We start from the raw sequence: 12,514 nt of genomic DNA, 5'->3' as shown, positions 1-12,514 counted from the left end.
GCTCCTCACTAGGATGATCCAGACGTGTTTGGTACATGAGGACACATGCTAATGGGTGAAGAGGTGACTGCATTGGCGTTTGTGGCTGGCGACACTCAGCAGAGTGCCCTAGCTGAGGCAGTACTCCACACAACCTGCTCACCAAACCTTTCCAAGACCATAGTCATTATCTCTGGTATGTATTTCAATCATTTCTCTAGCAATGCTCTCCCTGTATTTCAACATTCTGTGCTAAAATATGGGCCCATTTGCATTCCATCACATGAGTCTTAGAAAAACAGTGCTATGTATTCTCTGAGTTGTTAGGATACTTCTAGTTTATAGTGTTCAGCAGGCACAATACTGTGGTGACCAGAAGTGTAGCCTTCATGTGTTCCTGGTGTTCTCAGTGACAATCTTTGATGGTGTTCGCTGTTTGTCCAATATATGTCTTGCCATACTGACATGCAATCTGGTATATCATGGACTTCTGTAAACTGAGGTCATCCTTGACACTCCCCAAAAATGATGCTTTGTTGGATGAGTGGAAGACAGTTTGTACCTGGTGATTTTTCAGTATGTACTTGATTTTTCCTGACTGCCTGCTGGTGTATGGTATAAAGGCTGCAGCTGCCTCTTTCTCCATGACCAAGTCCACCTCTATAGATTGTACTGTTGTGGTGGGGTGTAGAACACACCTAATTCACCATTCTGAGGCACCATTTTTCTGGAACATAGTTCTGAGATATTTCAGTTTTCATGGGAGACTCTGCATATGAGACAGTGCACACCCTGAGTACCAGTATTTGGTGCACCCCAGTCCTCTGCATAGAATGGTGGCAGCTGTCTGGGTACAAATATAGGTCAGTGTGTGTTTTCTTCCTGAGTGCCATCTGCTCTTCTCTTGACCACGACATCCAGGAGTGGTAGTTTTACCTCTGCCTCAGTCTCCACAGTGGGTCTGAAGTTGTGATGTATGGAGTTTTGGTATGTGTGGAAGTCAAGGAGTTGTTTTTCCATGGGACCAAATGATGGATTTTGGGACATAGTAAGTTAGAATTATTCCATCTGTTATGACTTCAACTCCTGACAATAACCAGATTTCTTTTCTTTCTGATCTTTCTCCTATCTGGAAACAGTTACTTACATAATTTACATGTGATATGTGCATAAATATTACAAAATCTTATCTATGCTGAGTTTCATTTGTAGTCATTGTTTAGGTGATTAATTTTAATGCATTGATTTTTAATGTATGTAGTTTCCATGAAAATGTTATTTCAATAGATATAAATAATTATACTTTTAACTGCAATATGACTTAGCAAATATCATGTGAGCTAATACATATTTATGGGCTTAAGGGGGCCACTCTTTATAAAAATTGGATTTCCGGCTTTTCAGTAACATAGTTGAAATTCTGTGAAACCAATTAACTTACCAGATAGTTAACAGCAATGTTCAGAAGCAGTTACATTTTCAGTTGTGTATGCCGATTTTTGCCTCTGTGCTTGTTAGATATCAATCTTTTCTGTTATACTTTCATTGATATAATTTTTATGCAGAAGGAGGCATATTTCATCAGTTGATTAAGTCATTAATTAGGGTTTCTGCATAATTGCTTGTCCTTCTAAATATGGTATTCTCAAAGTGGATGCATAAAATAGTTTTATAAAATTTTCTAAATTCCTAGACCACAACATATTTCATAAACAAATTTATGGTGAATAGTTGTAGTCAATAATGAGCAATAAAATATAACCTAGCAGGTATGCAAATGGCTGTGAAGTTTCCAAAATAGCAGTTTGTTCATATGCCATTCTTAAAATAGTCAGGCATCACCCAGAATAGCCAGTTCTGGTTGAGTGAATAAACAAACAACATCTGTGTTGAATTTGCCCATGGTAATCACTCATGTAACAGCTATGTTCAATCTGTCCATGAAAATACATGTATCAGCAGCCACAAAAACTTCGTAATGTCACTGCATAAGAACTTACAAGCAATTTCTTTAGTTCCAGTTTTTTACTATTTTGACTAAACTGTGTTGAGGTTGGTACGAGGGCCAGACCATTGTTGTTGTTGGAATGACTGATTGCTGAGTTTTAATTTTTGTTAAGGATGGGACTAAGTGAAATATTGCAGTGAACTTTTCTCTGATGAATTCCTGCAAGACATTATGTGTACTGTGAATAAAATATAAATATGAACATGAACCGTGTTCTGTGCCAAAATTAATCTTTGAGTTTAGTGACTTGTTAGAGCTACTAAAACACTGTGCTTCAATGACACTGTAATTTGTACATTAAATTCTGCCACAGGACTGTTCATTCTTTCGGAGAGCCCACCTGGCTGGAGTGCTATTAACCTTATGAAGTTCAAAAACTGGTTATTGTCCCAACCATAGGACACAGAGGATAATAAATGTGTGGAAAAGTGAAATGAAAATAAAGGTGTTGTGTAAACTTTTGGGCAAATACCATCCAGCACTCACTAAAATTTTCAGTTTAATGACAACAAACTGATGTGCTGCTGAGGAGGCAGAGAGAAAAAGACAATAGAAAATCTGGTTAGCTCATTTACAAAGTGTCATCTAATAGCAGAAGAAGCATTAGATTTCCATTTGGATCACTTCAGTGCTTCTTCCTCAAAGTGCTGCATGTGTAGGTTGGAAACAAGAAGATGAAAATGGGCTGCCCATTGTGACACATTCCATCTGCTCTTAGTATTCTCCATTAAACTGATAACACAGACCAATGATGGAAAAACTTTTTTGCTGAAAATACCTTGTTCTTATGTTTTTCAGGATGGAAAATCCAAATATGATACTTAAAAAACTGTATCACTCACCACTTCTTCACATTTTACACTTAAATTTATTAAATTAATATGTATTCTTTAGTAAAAAGAAATTACTTTGCTAGCACTCTGTACATACAGTTAAAATTACTCTTCTTTTAAAAATATTTTGAAATTACTTAAAATCTGGTACACTTAAAATTCCTGTTATTAATTGCACAATCTAACAATAATTACTAAATTTATTTCTGGACTCATTTATAAAATAATGATATAATTTCGTAATGATTCTTCCTCTGTCGAGAAAGTTCGTAAACTCTTTTGCTTTGTAAACTCTATGGAATATTGTGAATACCGCAGAATGTTACGTAGTAGCGGAAATGCCTCTGATGGAAGTAGACAAATTTCTAATCATGTCAACAACAGTGTGAATTCATGTTCTCAAGTGGAATTGTAAAGTCAATGTGATATAAAAAAATGGGATAAAATAAAAAGCTATTCATAGGAACAGGCAAATCTCCATTAGTTATTCAATTCAACAAAAACCCGCAGTGTTTTAAAAATTATAGCCTCAAGAATGTACCCCAGACAAGATTTAGATCCAAATACAATGAGATAATGAAGATAAGTAAGAAGTTTTTGTGTTGTATATCTTATGACTCTCAAAGCTTTGAAGATGGTGAAGTGTGGGAGAGTAAGATTTCATTATTCATGTTGCTTCTGCATAATGTTTCATTGTTTGTATCAATACACATTTGTATTGCTATATATTTTGAAATTTTGAACATTTGTAAGTGCAGTGGTAAACTCATACTGTAGGCTAAAATTTATTTGCGCTCTTATAAAATTGTTGAGAAAAATAGGCCTGTCATTCAAAACACTACATCCAAAACAGGTTATTTTTGAGAATTTTTGGACCGTCAAAAAACTACTTTTTTTAATATATTTTGTAAGTTATTAGTGTTTTGGATACCTTATTTTGTAACAAATCAGTATTTGTGATTGACACTTAGTGTCAAAGGACACATCATCCCAAATTTCATTCCATACCAGCACAAATAAACAAGTACATATCTGAGAAGTTTCATAAGTTACCATTTTCCTGTGCAATTCAAGGTAATTTGACATTTGTGATTTAGTTACTGTAGCACAAACACTGACCAGCTAGAACATTATAACCACTGAAGTACCCTTGATATAAACCCATCCAGGTGATAGCAGTATCATGTGGTGAGGAATGATTGCTAGTCAGACACCCACATGGTGCACATAGTATCAGTGAGCATGCTGACCACGTGTAGAATGGGGAAGGTGTGTGATCTATCTGAGTTTGACCAAGGGCAGATTGTGATGACCCAGAGGCTTGGCATGAGCATTTCAGAAACTGCACAACTTGTCACATGTTTGAGGAGTGCTGTGTTATATGTCTTCAACGTGTGGCAAAAGCAAAGTGAAACTACAACCAGATATCATGGGATTGGGCAGCCACCCCTCATTACAGATATCAGACATTATTGTCTGGGTAGACTGATAAAACAGGACAGATGGTAAACTGTGGTGGAACTAACATCAGACTCTAATGGTGGAGAGAGTACAAACGTGTCTGAATGCACAGTGCACCAAATACTCCTAACGATGGGCCTCCGCACATGATGACCTATGCATTTGTCAATTTTAACACCATGACACTGGCAACAATGACTGAAATGATCACATGACCATTGGAACTGGATGTTGGTGCAGTGGCAGAGCATTGCACAGACTGCTGATTTCCAGTACCTTCATCATCATGCTGATGGGTGAGTGCAAATCTGTCATCTTCTGGGGAACAACTCCTTAACACCTGTACAGCGGGATGGAGACAAGCTGGCAATGGCTCCATTATGCTCAGAGGAACATTCACGTGGCCATCCATGGGTCCAGTGGAGTTCATGATGGCCAAGACAAGGAGTATTGTACACTGGTTGCAGACCATGTACACCGCATCATGACCATCATGATTCCTGATGGCAGTAGAATTTTTAAATAAGATAATGTGCCATGTCACACAGAATGGAGTTCAATGGAGTAGTTCAAGCAACACAGTGGCGAGTTCCAACTGATGTGATCAGTGTATTGTAACTAATGTATTATGTTAAATGTAGTTTTTGCTTTCAAGAGAAGTACATATTATCTACATTCCTCATAAATTAACTTTATATTCGAATTTGTAAGTGATTAACCTCAAAAAGTTTTAGGAAACCAAAATCGTTGTCTGTTGCCTTAATAGAAATGTTGTTTTTTGTAGTTGCTTCAGTTCTTGAAAGATGATCATCAGTCTTATTTATTCACTGTCCTGTAAAACATTACACCAACGACAATGCAGCCCCACTGTGAACGCTATTCTTGAAGACAGGATGAGTTAGTTGATGTTTGTAAGCAGCTGTAAATCACCCTGATTACTGTCAAAGGATTGGTAGCTGCTGTGAATCAGAATGTTGGGAAACTTCCAAGAGTCATGCACTGGCACCTGAGGTACCAAAGGTACTTCAGCGCTTACCCTCTCCTATCAATCTTGTCTCCTCTGCAAGATGTGTCACCACTCATCCCCTTAACCATAAGTGGCATGTCGGTGGTACATCTAGATGTGCTGCACAGGCTAGACAGAGACCAGCAAATTTTGAGGTGCTGTCTTCCATTAAAACTGAGACAGAATCAGAGGAATTAACTTCATTTTTTGGGAAACCTGCCTTGTCCTGTGTGAAGAGGAGGCAAATGCAAAAGGGTATGTGTTTATTCATTTTCAACAGTTCACACATATGGTGAATAATGGTACTCCTTAGGGAAATGGCAGAAAAGGGCAGGAAAGAACATAAGATGCACTCAGGGTGTATGTCTGGGGTTTCATTCAACATGTTGAAGAGTCTGCACCAAGAGCTTTTGAGGGACCAGAGTGCAGACAACTGCAGATAGTGGCACATGTTGTAACAGACTATGCTTGTCATCTGGGATCTGAGATCACACATGGATCATTCCAGTGATTGGCAGAGAAGACCGAGAAGATAAGCCTTGTGCACAGGATTTCAACAAAGCTTGCAATTTGCAGCATTGTCCTTAGAAATGATTGTTGCCCCCCTAGTTCTAAGTTGAGTGTGAGAATTGAACCAGAGACTTTGAAGGTTCTGTGACAATTTAAGCTGTGACTTCCTGGACTTGTGCCATGGGGTTAAGAACTGTAAGATCTCATAATTGGGTCAGGTGTGCACTACATGTTAGAGAATGCTACTATAGGAGACCCAGAAGTATAAGTTTAAGATTCCAAAGAATGCCGCCCCCCCCCCCCACCCACCCACCCACCCCCAGGCAAGAGCATTAAAGTCATAGTAGTAACTGTTACTGTTGACCACCAGACTTAACTCCTGATTTAACCAAGGACTCCACAGAAAAACTTTCAGTTTGTTTGTACATAATTTTCTCAGTCTTACTGTAATCACTGGTGGAGACTTTCAACATCCAACAATCAATTGGGAAAATTAAAGTTTTGTTAGTGCTGGTTATGACAAGACATCCTGTGAAACATTACTAAATGCCTTCTCTGAATACTACGTAGAACAGTTCAAAACCTCACTCATGATGGAATATATATTACATCCAATGGCAGCAAATAGACCTGACCTCTCTGAGGATGTTCATGTCAAAACTAGCATCAGTGATGATGAGGCAGTTGTGGCAACAATGGTAACTAAACTACAAAGGACAACTAAGACAAGTATAAAGGTATATATTTTCAGTATACTAGATAAAACAACATAGAGTGATATCTCAATGGGTAACTTGAAACTTTTGCACAGGACAGGAACATGTAGAGGAACTATGGCTGGAATTTTGAACAATAGCTGACCATGCCCCCAGTAGAACAGTTCATAATGGGAGGGAACCACCATGGTATAAAGTCACTGTAAGGAAACTTCTAAAGAAACAAAGAATGCTGCATAATAGGTGTAAAACAAAACATGGAGTTATAAGTAGAGAGATGATGAGTGAAACACATTTGAATATCAAGAGAGCAATGTGTGAAGCCTTTAGTGACTACCTAGCAGAATACTGTCAAATGATCTTTCACAAAACCCAGAGAAATTCTTGTCTTATGTAAAGACCATTATTTGTATCATAGTTAGTGTCCAATCTCTCACAGATGAGAGAGAACATGAAACTGACAGTAGCAAAGGAAAAGCTGAAATTCTTAACTCCATTTTCAAATATTCCTTTACAAAGTAAAACCCAACATAACTGCCCCAATTTAAGGTCCGTACCAATGAAAAAATGAGTTAATCAAGTGTTAAAGTCAGTGGCATGGAGGAATAGCAGAAACTGTTAAAACTGTGCAAAATTCCAGTGTCCAGAGGAATTCCCCTCAGATTCTATACTGAATCTGCAGCTGAGTTAGCCACTCTTTTAACATTAACCTATAGTTCATCTCTCAAACAAACGACTATGCCCAGCAGTTGGAACAAAGCACAGGTCACACCTATTTACAAGAAGAATGGTATAAGTGACCCACAAAATTATCATCCAATATTCTGGAGACTGATTTGTTACAGGATCTTAGAACATTTCCTAAGCTCAAACATAAAGAGCTATCTTGAACACACTTACTTCCTCAATGTCAATAAGCATGGATTTTTTAAAAATTGACCATACAAAACCCAATTAACACTTTTCTCACATGGCATACTGAAATGTTGTATCAAGGCAGTCAGGCAGATGAAACATTTCTTGATTTCTAAAAACTATTTAACTCAATACCATATCCATGCTTCTTATAAAAAATATGACTGTATGGAGTAGCAAGTGAAATTTATAACTGGAATGCAGATTTTTTGATAGTGAGGATGCATCAAATTTTCTTGGATGGAGAGTCATCATCAGGTGCAGAAGTAACTTTGAGCCTTCAGGGAAGTGTGCTAGGACCCTTGCTGTTCATGTTGTGTGTTAATGAGCTTTCAGGCAACACAAATAGCAACCTTAGCCTCTTTGCAGAAGATACAGTTATCAGTAATGAAATATTGTCATAGAGAAGCTGCATAAATTTTCTTTCAGATCCTGATATGATTTCAAAATGAGGCAAAGATTGGCAACTTGCTTTAAATATTCAGAAATGTAATACTGTGTACTCCACAAAAAAAAGAAAAAAAAGAAAAATGTCATATCCTATGACTAAAATAACTCAGAATCACCGTTGGAATTGACCAACTCATACAAATACCTTGATATAACAGTTTGTAGGGATATGAAATGGAATGATCACATAGGCCCCATCATGGGTTAAGCAGTTGGTAGATTTCAATTTATTGGTGGAACACTAGAGAAATGAAGTCAGTTTATAAAAGAGATTGCTTACAAATGACTCATGTACCCATTCTAGAATATTGCTCAAGTGTGTGGGACCCATACCAAATAGGTTAATGGAGGATATTGAATGTACACAGAGAACAGCAGCACAACTGTCACAGGCTTGTTTGACCGATTGGAGAGTCTCACAGAGATGCTGAAGAAACTGAACTGGTAGACTCTTGAAGGTAGATGTAAACCATCCCAAGAAAGCCTACTTACAAAACTTCAATAACCTTCTTTAAAGATACAGGGTACTTATAAATGGTGGAATAATCGAAATTTTTATGACTTTATTAAATTCTATAGTCTTTCCTGATGACATTGATATATACATTATAGGGTTTCAAATGAAAAAGACTTATACACACCGAATTTTAAAGTTACGGTCATGTATGCCGCCACACCCCCTTTATTTCTGTTATGGAAACCAGTATGATTTCAAAAAGAACTGTGAACTTTCTGTTCCCAGCAATTATATGTATGGTGCATTGTATATGTAGATAACAGTGCAGGTTTCTAGTGTCTGTAAATGATTATCTTTGCCAGTATTTACTTTTGTTTCACTGAAGCATTTTGTTCATGTGTTACTGAATGTTTGTTGCCCAAGTGCTACATATATTTGAGAAGTACATATCCTTTAGTGTGCAATAAATATGAACCTTGCCATGCACCAAGAAATTCAATGAAAGGAAATTCTGTGGTAACCAGGACACAAAAAAAAAAAGCAAGCCACACTGTTGAAAGTAACCAATGTATCAGTTCTTCAGGGAAGAAACTCCCATATGGCACACCTCCTGGTGATTAAAATTTTTGTGTTGACAATGACACCGTTTGTAGTGGATTTGTTGTTGATGTGAGCATCTTATCTTCTTTGATAAAGGAAGTGGCAAAATGTAAATAATGTGATGGTGTAGGCTGTATGGAAATAACAAATAACTGAACAACAGAATAACAGGAAGGGTTTAGCTTCAAAATTTGTTGTTCTGTGCAGATCCTGCAATATCTCTACCTCAAAAATGACTTCAAACATTGTGCATAATTCATATGAAGTGAATTTGAAGTTAGTGTAGCAATGCGTGCAATAGCAAAAGGCTGCTCAAACGTTTTGTGGTTTGATTGACTTTCCTTCTCCTCCCAGTAGGTTCAGCAAGTGCATAAAAATACTTTTAGGTGCCTTGACGGTTGTGTCTAAATCATTTATGAAATGTGCAGTAGAAGAAGTAGTATTTATGGTGATACCTTGATAACAAAACTGGAGTGTTGTAGACATGTGCAAGAGAGGATGGATGCTAGATTGAGGAAGCTATGAAGAGAAATGAAAGGAAAGTTGCTATCTGATGGAATATCTCTGTCTGGCTGAGGAAGATTGACAGAAACTTAAATAGAACTTCTTCAGAGTTATTATTGACTGGCCATTAGACGAACTGCACCTCTGAATGATGTTACAGCAATGAGAAAAGCTGTATGGGCCACCTACTTCCATACGTTGTGCACAGATGACCACCCTGTTCACAGACTTAGCCCTAAAGGTGCAGATTCTTGGTGTGGCTACCAAAAAGCAAAAGAAAGTGGTCAAATATACCATCATAAGCATTCTCAACCTGATCCTGTTATGAATGAAATAAAACCAATTTTTAGAGACCTGAATTATCCTGTTTTGCCTAGTAAATGTCTTTGTGGGGGCACTCAGAATACAAATGAAAATTTCAACAATTGCATTTGGGAAAGATTACCCAAGAATTTTTTTTGCAGGACTAAATACATTAAAAGTTGGTGTACTAGATGCTGTGATATGTTTCAATGATGGAGTGATCAGAAGGTTGGAAGTATAAAATGTGGCTCTAATATGGAAGATCAATTGCTTGCATGGACAGACAATGGGTGCATGAAGCTGAAAGACTCATGCTTCACACTACCAAAGAAACAAGTAGTGCTAAAAGGAATGCCAAGAGCAAGCTTGAAGATGAAGCTTCACTGTCAGATATAATGAACCTGAAATTAACTTTTGTAATTGCAAATTTGTTAAAATTGTAATTTCAACAATATACTGTCAGTCCAATAGTTGCCTTTATCCATAGGAGATGGGTTTGAACAGTACAGTTACAAGAAAAACATAAAAGAATTTGTAAAAACTATTTTATTTTTTCTTACCTTAAAACGCAGTTGTCCTACTGGTGGTTCAGCATATGGGATTCCTCTGAAGATATAAACTGGATTACCTGATGTAGTGTTAAATAATCGTCCTCTAATACGACCCAGAGGTGTCTTAACTGTTTTGAATATTCTTTCTGCACCCTGAGAATGAGGTCAAAATAAAGTAAACTGTAAATTACTAAAAGGAAGACCAGATCTGATAGGAACTACAGGTAGAAACAAATGCTTGGTAGGTGTTAACAAAATTAAGAGAAGACTTTTTTTTATATGTTACACTACAGTATAAAATAATTGAAATTGAGATTCAAATAATGAAATTTTTCAAATTAATGTTTTTCACATAAGTAGGAATTAGTCATTAGAAGATTATAACAAATGATTTCTTACCTGAACATGCTTCACTGTAGAGTAAATAATAAATATCAGTGTCACATAAGCAATTTTTAAGTGAAACATTGTTGCAGCTTAAAGATGTTAATGGCATAGACTGCTAGGCACAGAGGAGTACGGGTTGGAAAGAGATGCTGTTTCTATATATACCTATCTCTATCTATAATTATAATTTTACTCTCAGATAAAATAAACATTAGGAAAAAGAGCTACATGTGAATCTGTTATTTAGTGATAACATGAGTTACTTATTGTGAAATCTTAAGAGTATACTTCAGAAAACTGTGGGAAAATATTGGTGATTATATAGTGTTGAAGTGCTGCAAGTAATTATCTCACACACTTTAAAGTAAATTACCTTGTCCATAACTGTGACATCAGGTTTTTTCTGATGTACTGATTACATGATAAACCTCTCTAAACCTGGCACATAAGAGCATACATAATTCTTGTTGGCAGGCAATAAAACTCTAATCAGTGATTTCATTTGATTTTTTATTTGGTCCTGTTGATTACATACTGTACAAAGGGTGTACTAGTAATACAGGATAAGTCAAATGAAATAATATAAAACTATGTGAGCATTTTATATATTGTACAAACACTTATATGATAATAACTAAACACTGGCTGAATGGAAATGAGTAGAAAGCAGTGAAAATAATGGATCATGTATTGGTTGCAGAAACACGTAGAAATCAGTTTTCATACGGAGGGAACTGCATACACATGAAGAAAGATAACACACTCAATAACTTAGATATTATTGAATCCTTAAACACTGAAAAAAGTTTTGAAATTTTGGGCATAGAAACTCTAGCATTCAAGTTAATTGTAATATGTTTATACAGATCTAAAGATAGTCACTTAAAAAAATTCAACACTCATCCTGATACGTTGCTAAATAAAGTAGTAACAAACCAAAAAAGAGTTCTAATATGTGGAGATCTAAATGTAGACTTTAATAAGCCAAGCAACTCAAAATTTGAGTTGATGAACGTATTAACTGACAATAATTTGGAGATTACAGTCCACTCCCCTACACATGAAATGAATTACTCTAGTACTACAATAGACCAAATAATAGTTAGCTCCAAAACAAAATATGTCAGTAGTAATTAAAGCTGGACTGGCATACCATTATGCAGAGGCTACAAGCTTTTGTGTAAACACTAATTCATCTTATAATTCTATGAGGAAGACTACACATGTGGGCAGAACTTTCAGTAATGCTGCAGTACAAACATTCCAGAATTACCTGCAACAAGAATCATAGAAGCTAATCTAAAGTACGGAAAATACTTCTGATGGGTTTCAGACAGTGATGAATATATTTATTTATTTATTTATTATCATCCCAATGATCACATCTGTGATATAGGATTTGTCAGGATACATTTCAACAACTATATAATATCTTTACAAAAAAATTTCTATGCTGAATTCATATGAATCTATCTCATGTTTAATACAATATACAACTAATAAGCGTTTTTATAACATAATTTCTTATCTGCTTGACAGACCTATTCCTTGATGTTGTGATTTCATTTGTCACTTTTAAGATATCATATATTCTTATACAGTTGAGCAGAGCTATTCACTTATACTGTAGTGACACTTGTTAAGCATGTGGTTCTTATTCTTCTTATGCGCTTGACAGACATACTCATTGATGTAATTTCGTTTGTCACATTAATTTGAACATGTATTCTTATACAGTTGCACAGAGATATTCACTTACAATGTAATAACATTTGTCAAGCATGTGGTCCTTTATATTCTAATACAGTTGAGCATAGAAATTCACTTACACTGT

General features: G+C 36.2%; 1 protein-coding gene across 1 annotated transcript in view; it reads right to left on the bottom strand.

The window, feature by feature from the left end:
- Window positions 1-10,801, bottom strand: part of LOC126234522 (esterase FE4-like) — a 76,846-nt gene extending 66,045 nt beyond the window's left edge. The window contains exons 1-2 of the mRNA XM_049943219.1: window positions 10,693-10,801; window positions 10,303-10,446 (exon numbers count right to left, since the gene is read on the bottom strand). Of these exons, the coding sequence (XP_049799176.1) occupies window positions 10,303-10,446; window positions 10,693-10,761 (213 nt within the window). The 5' untranslated portion in view covers window positions 10,762-10,801. The remainder of the gene's footprint in view (window positions 1-10,302; window positions 10,447-10,692) is intronic.
- Window positions 10,802-12,514: the final 1,713 nt, after the last annotated feature.

This window comes from Schistocerca nitens, chromosome 2 (assembly GCF_023898315.1).
Source record: "Schistocerca nitens isolate TAMUIC-IGC-003100 chromosome 2, iqSchNite1.1, whole genome shotgun sequence".
NCBI lineage: Eukaryota > Metazoa > Arthropoda > Insecta > Orthoptera > Acrididae > Schistocerca > Schistocerca nitens.
The sequence above is the reverse complement of the archived record's forward strand: the minus strand, read 5'-3'. Positions and strand labels throughout refer to the sequence as shown.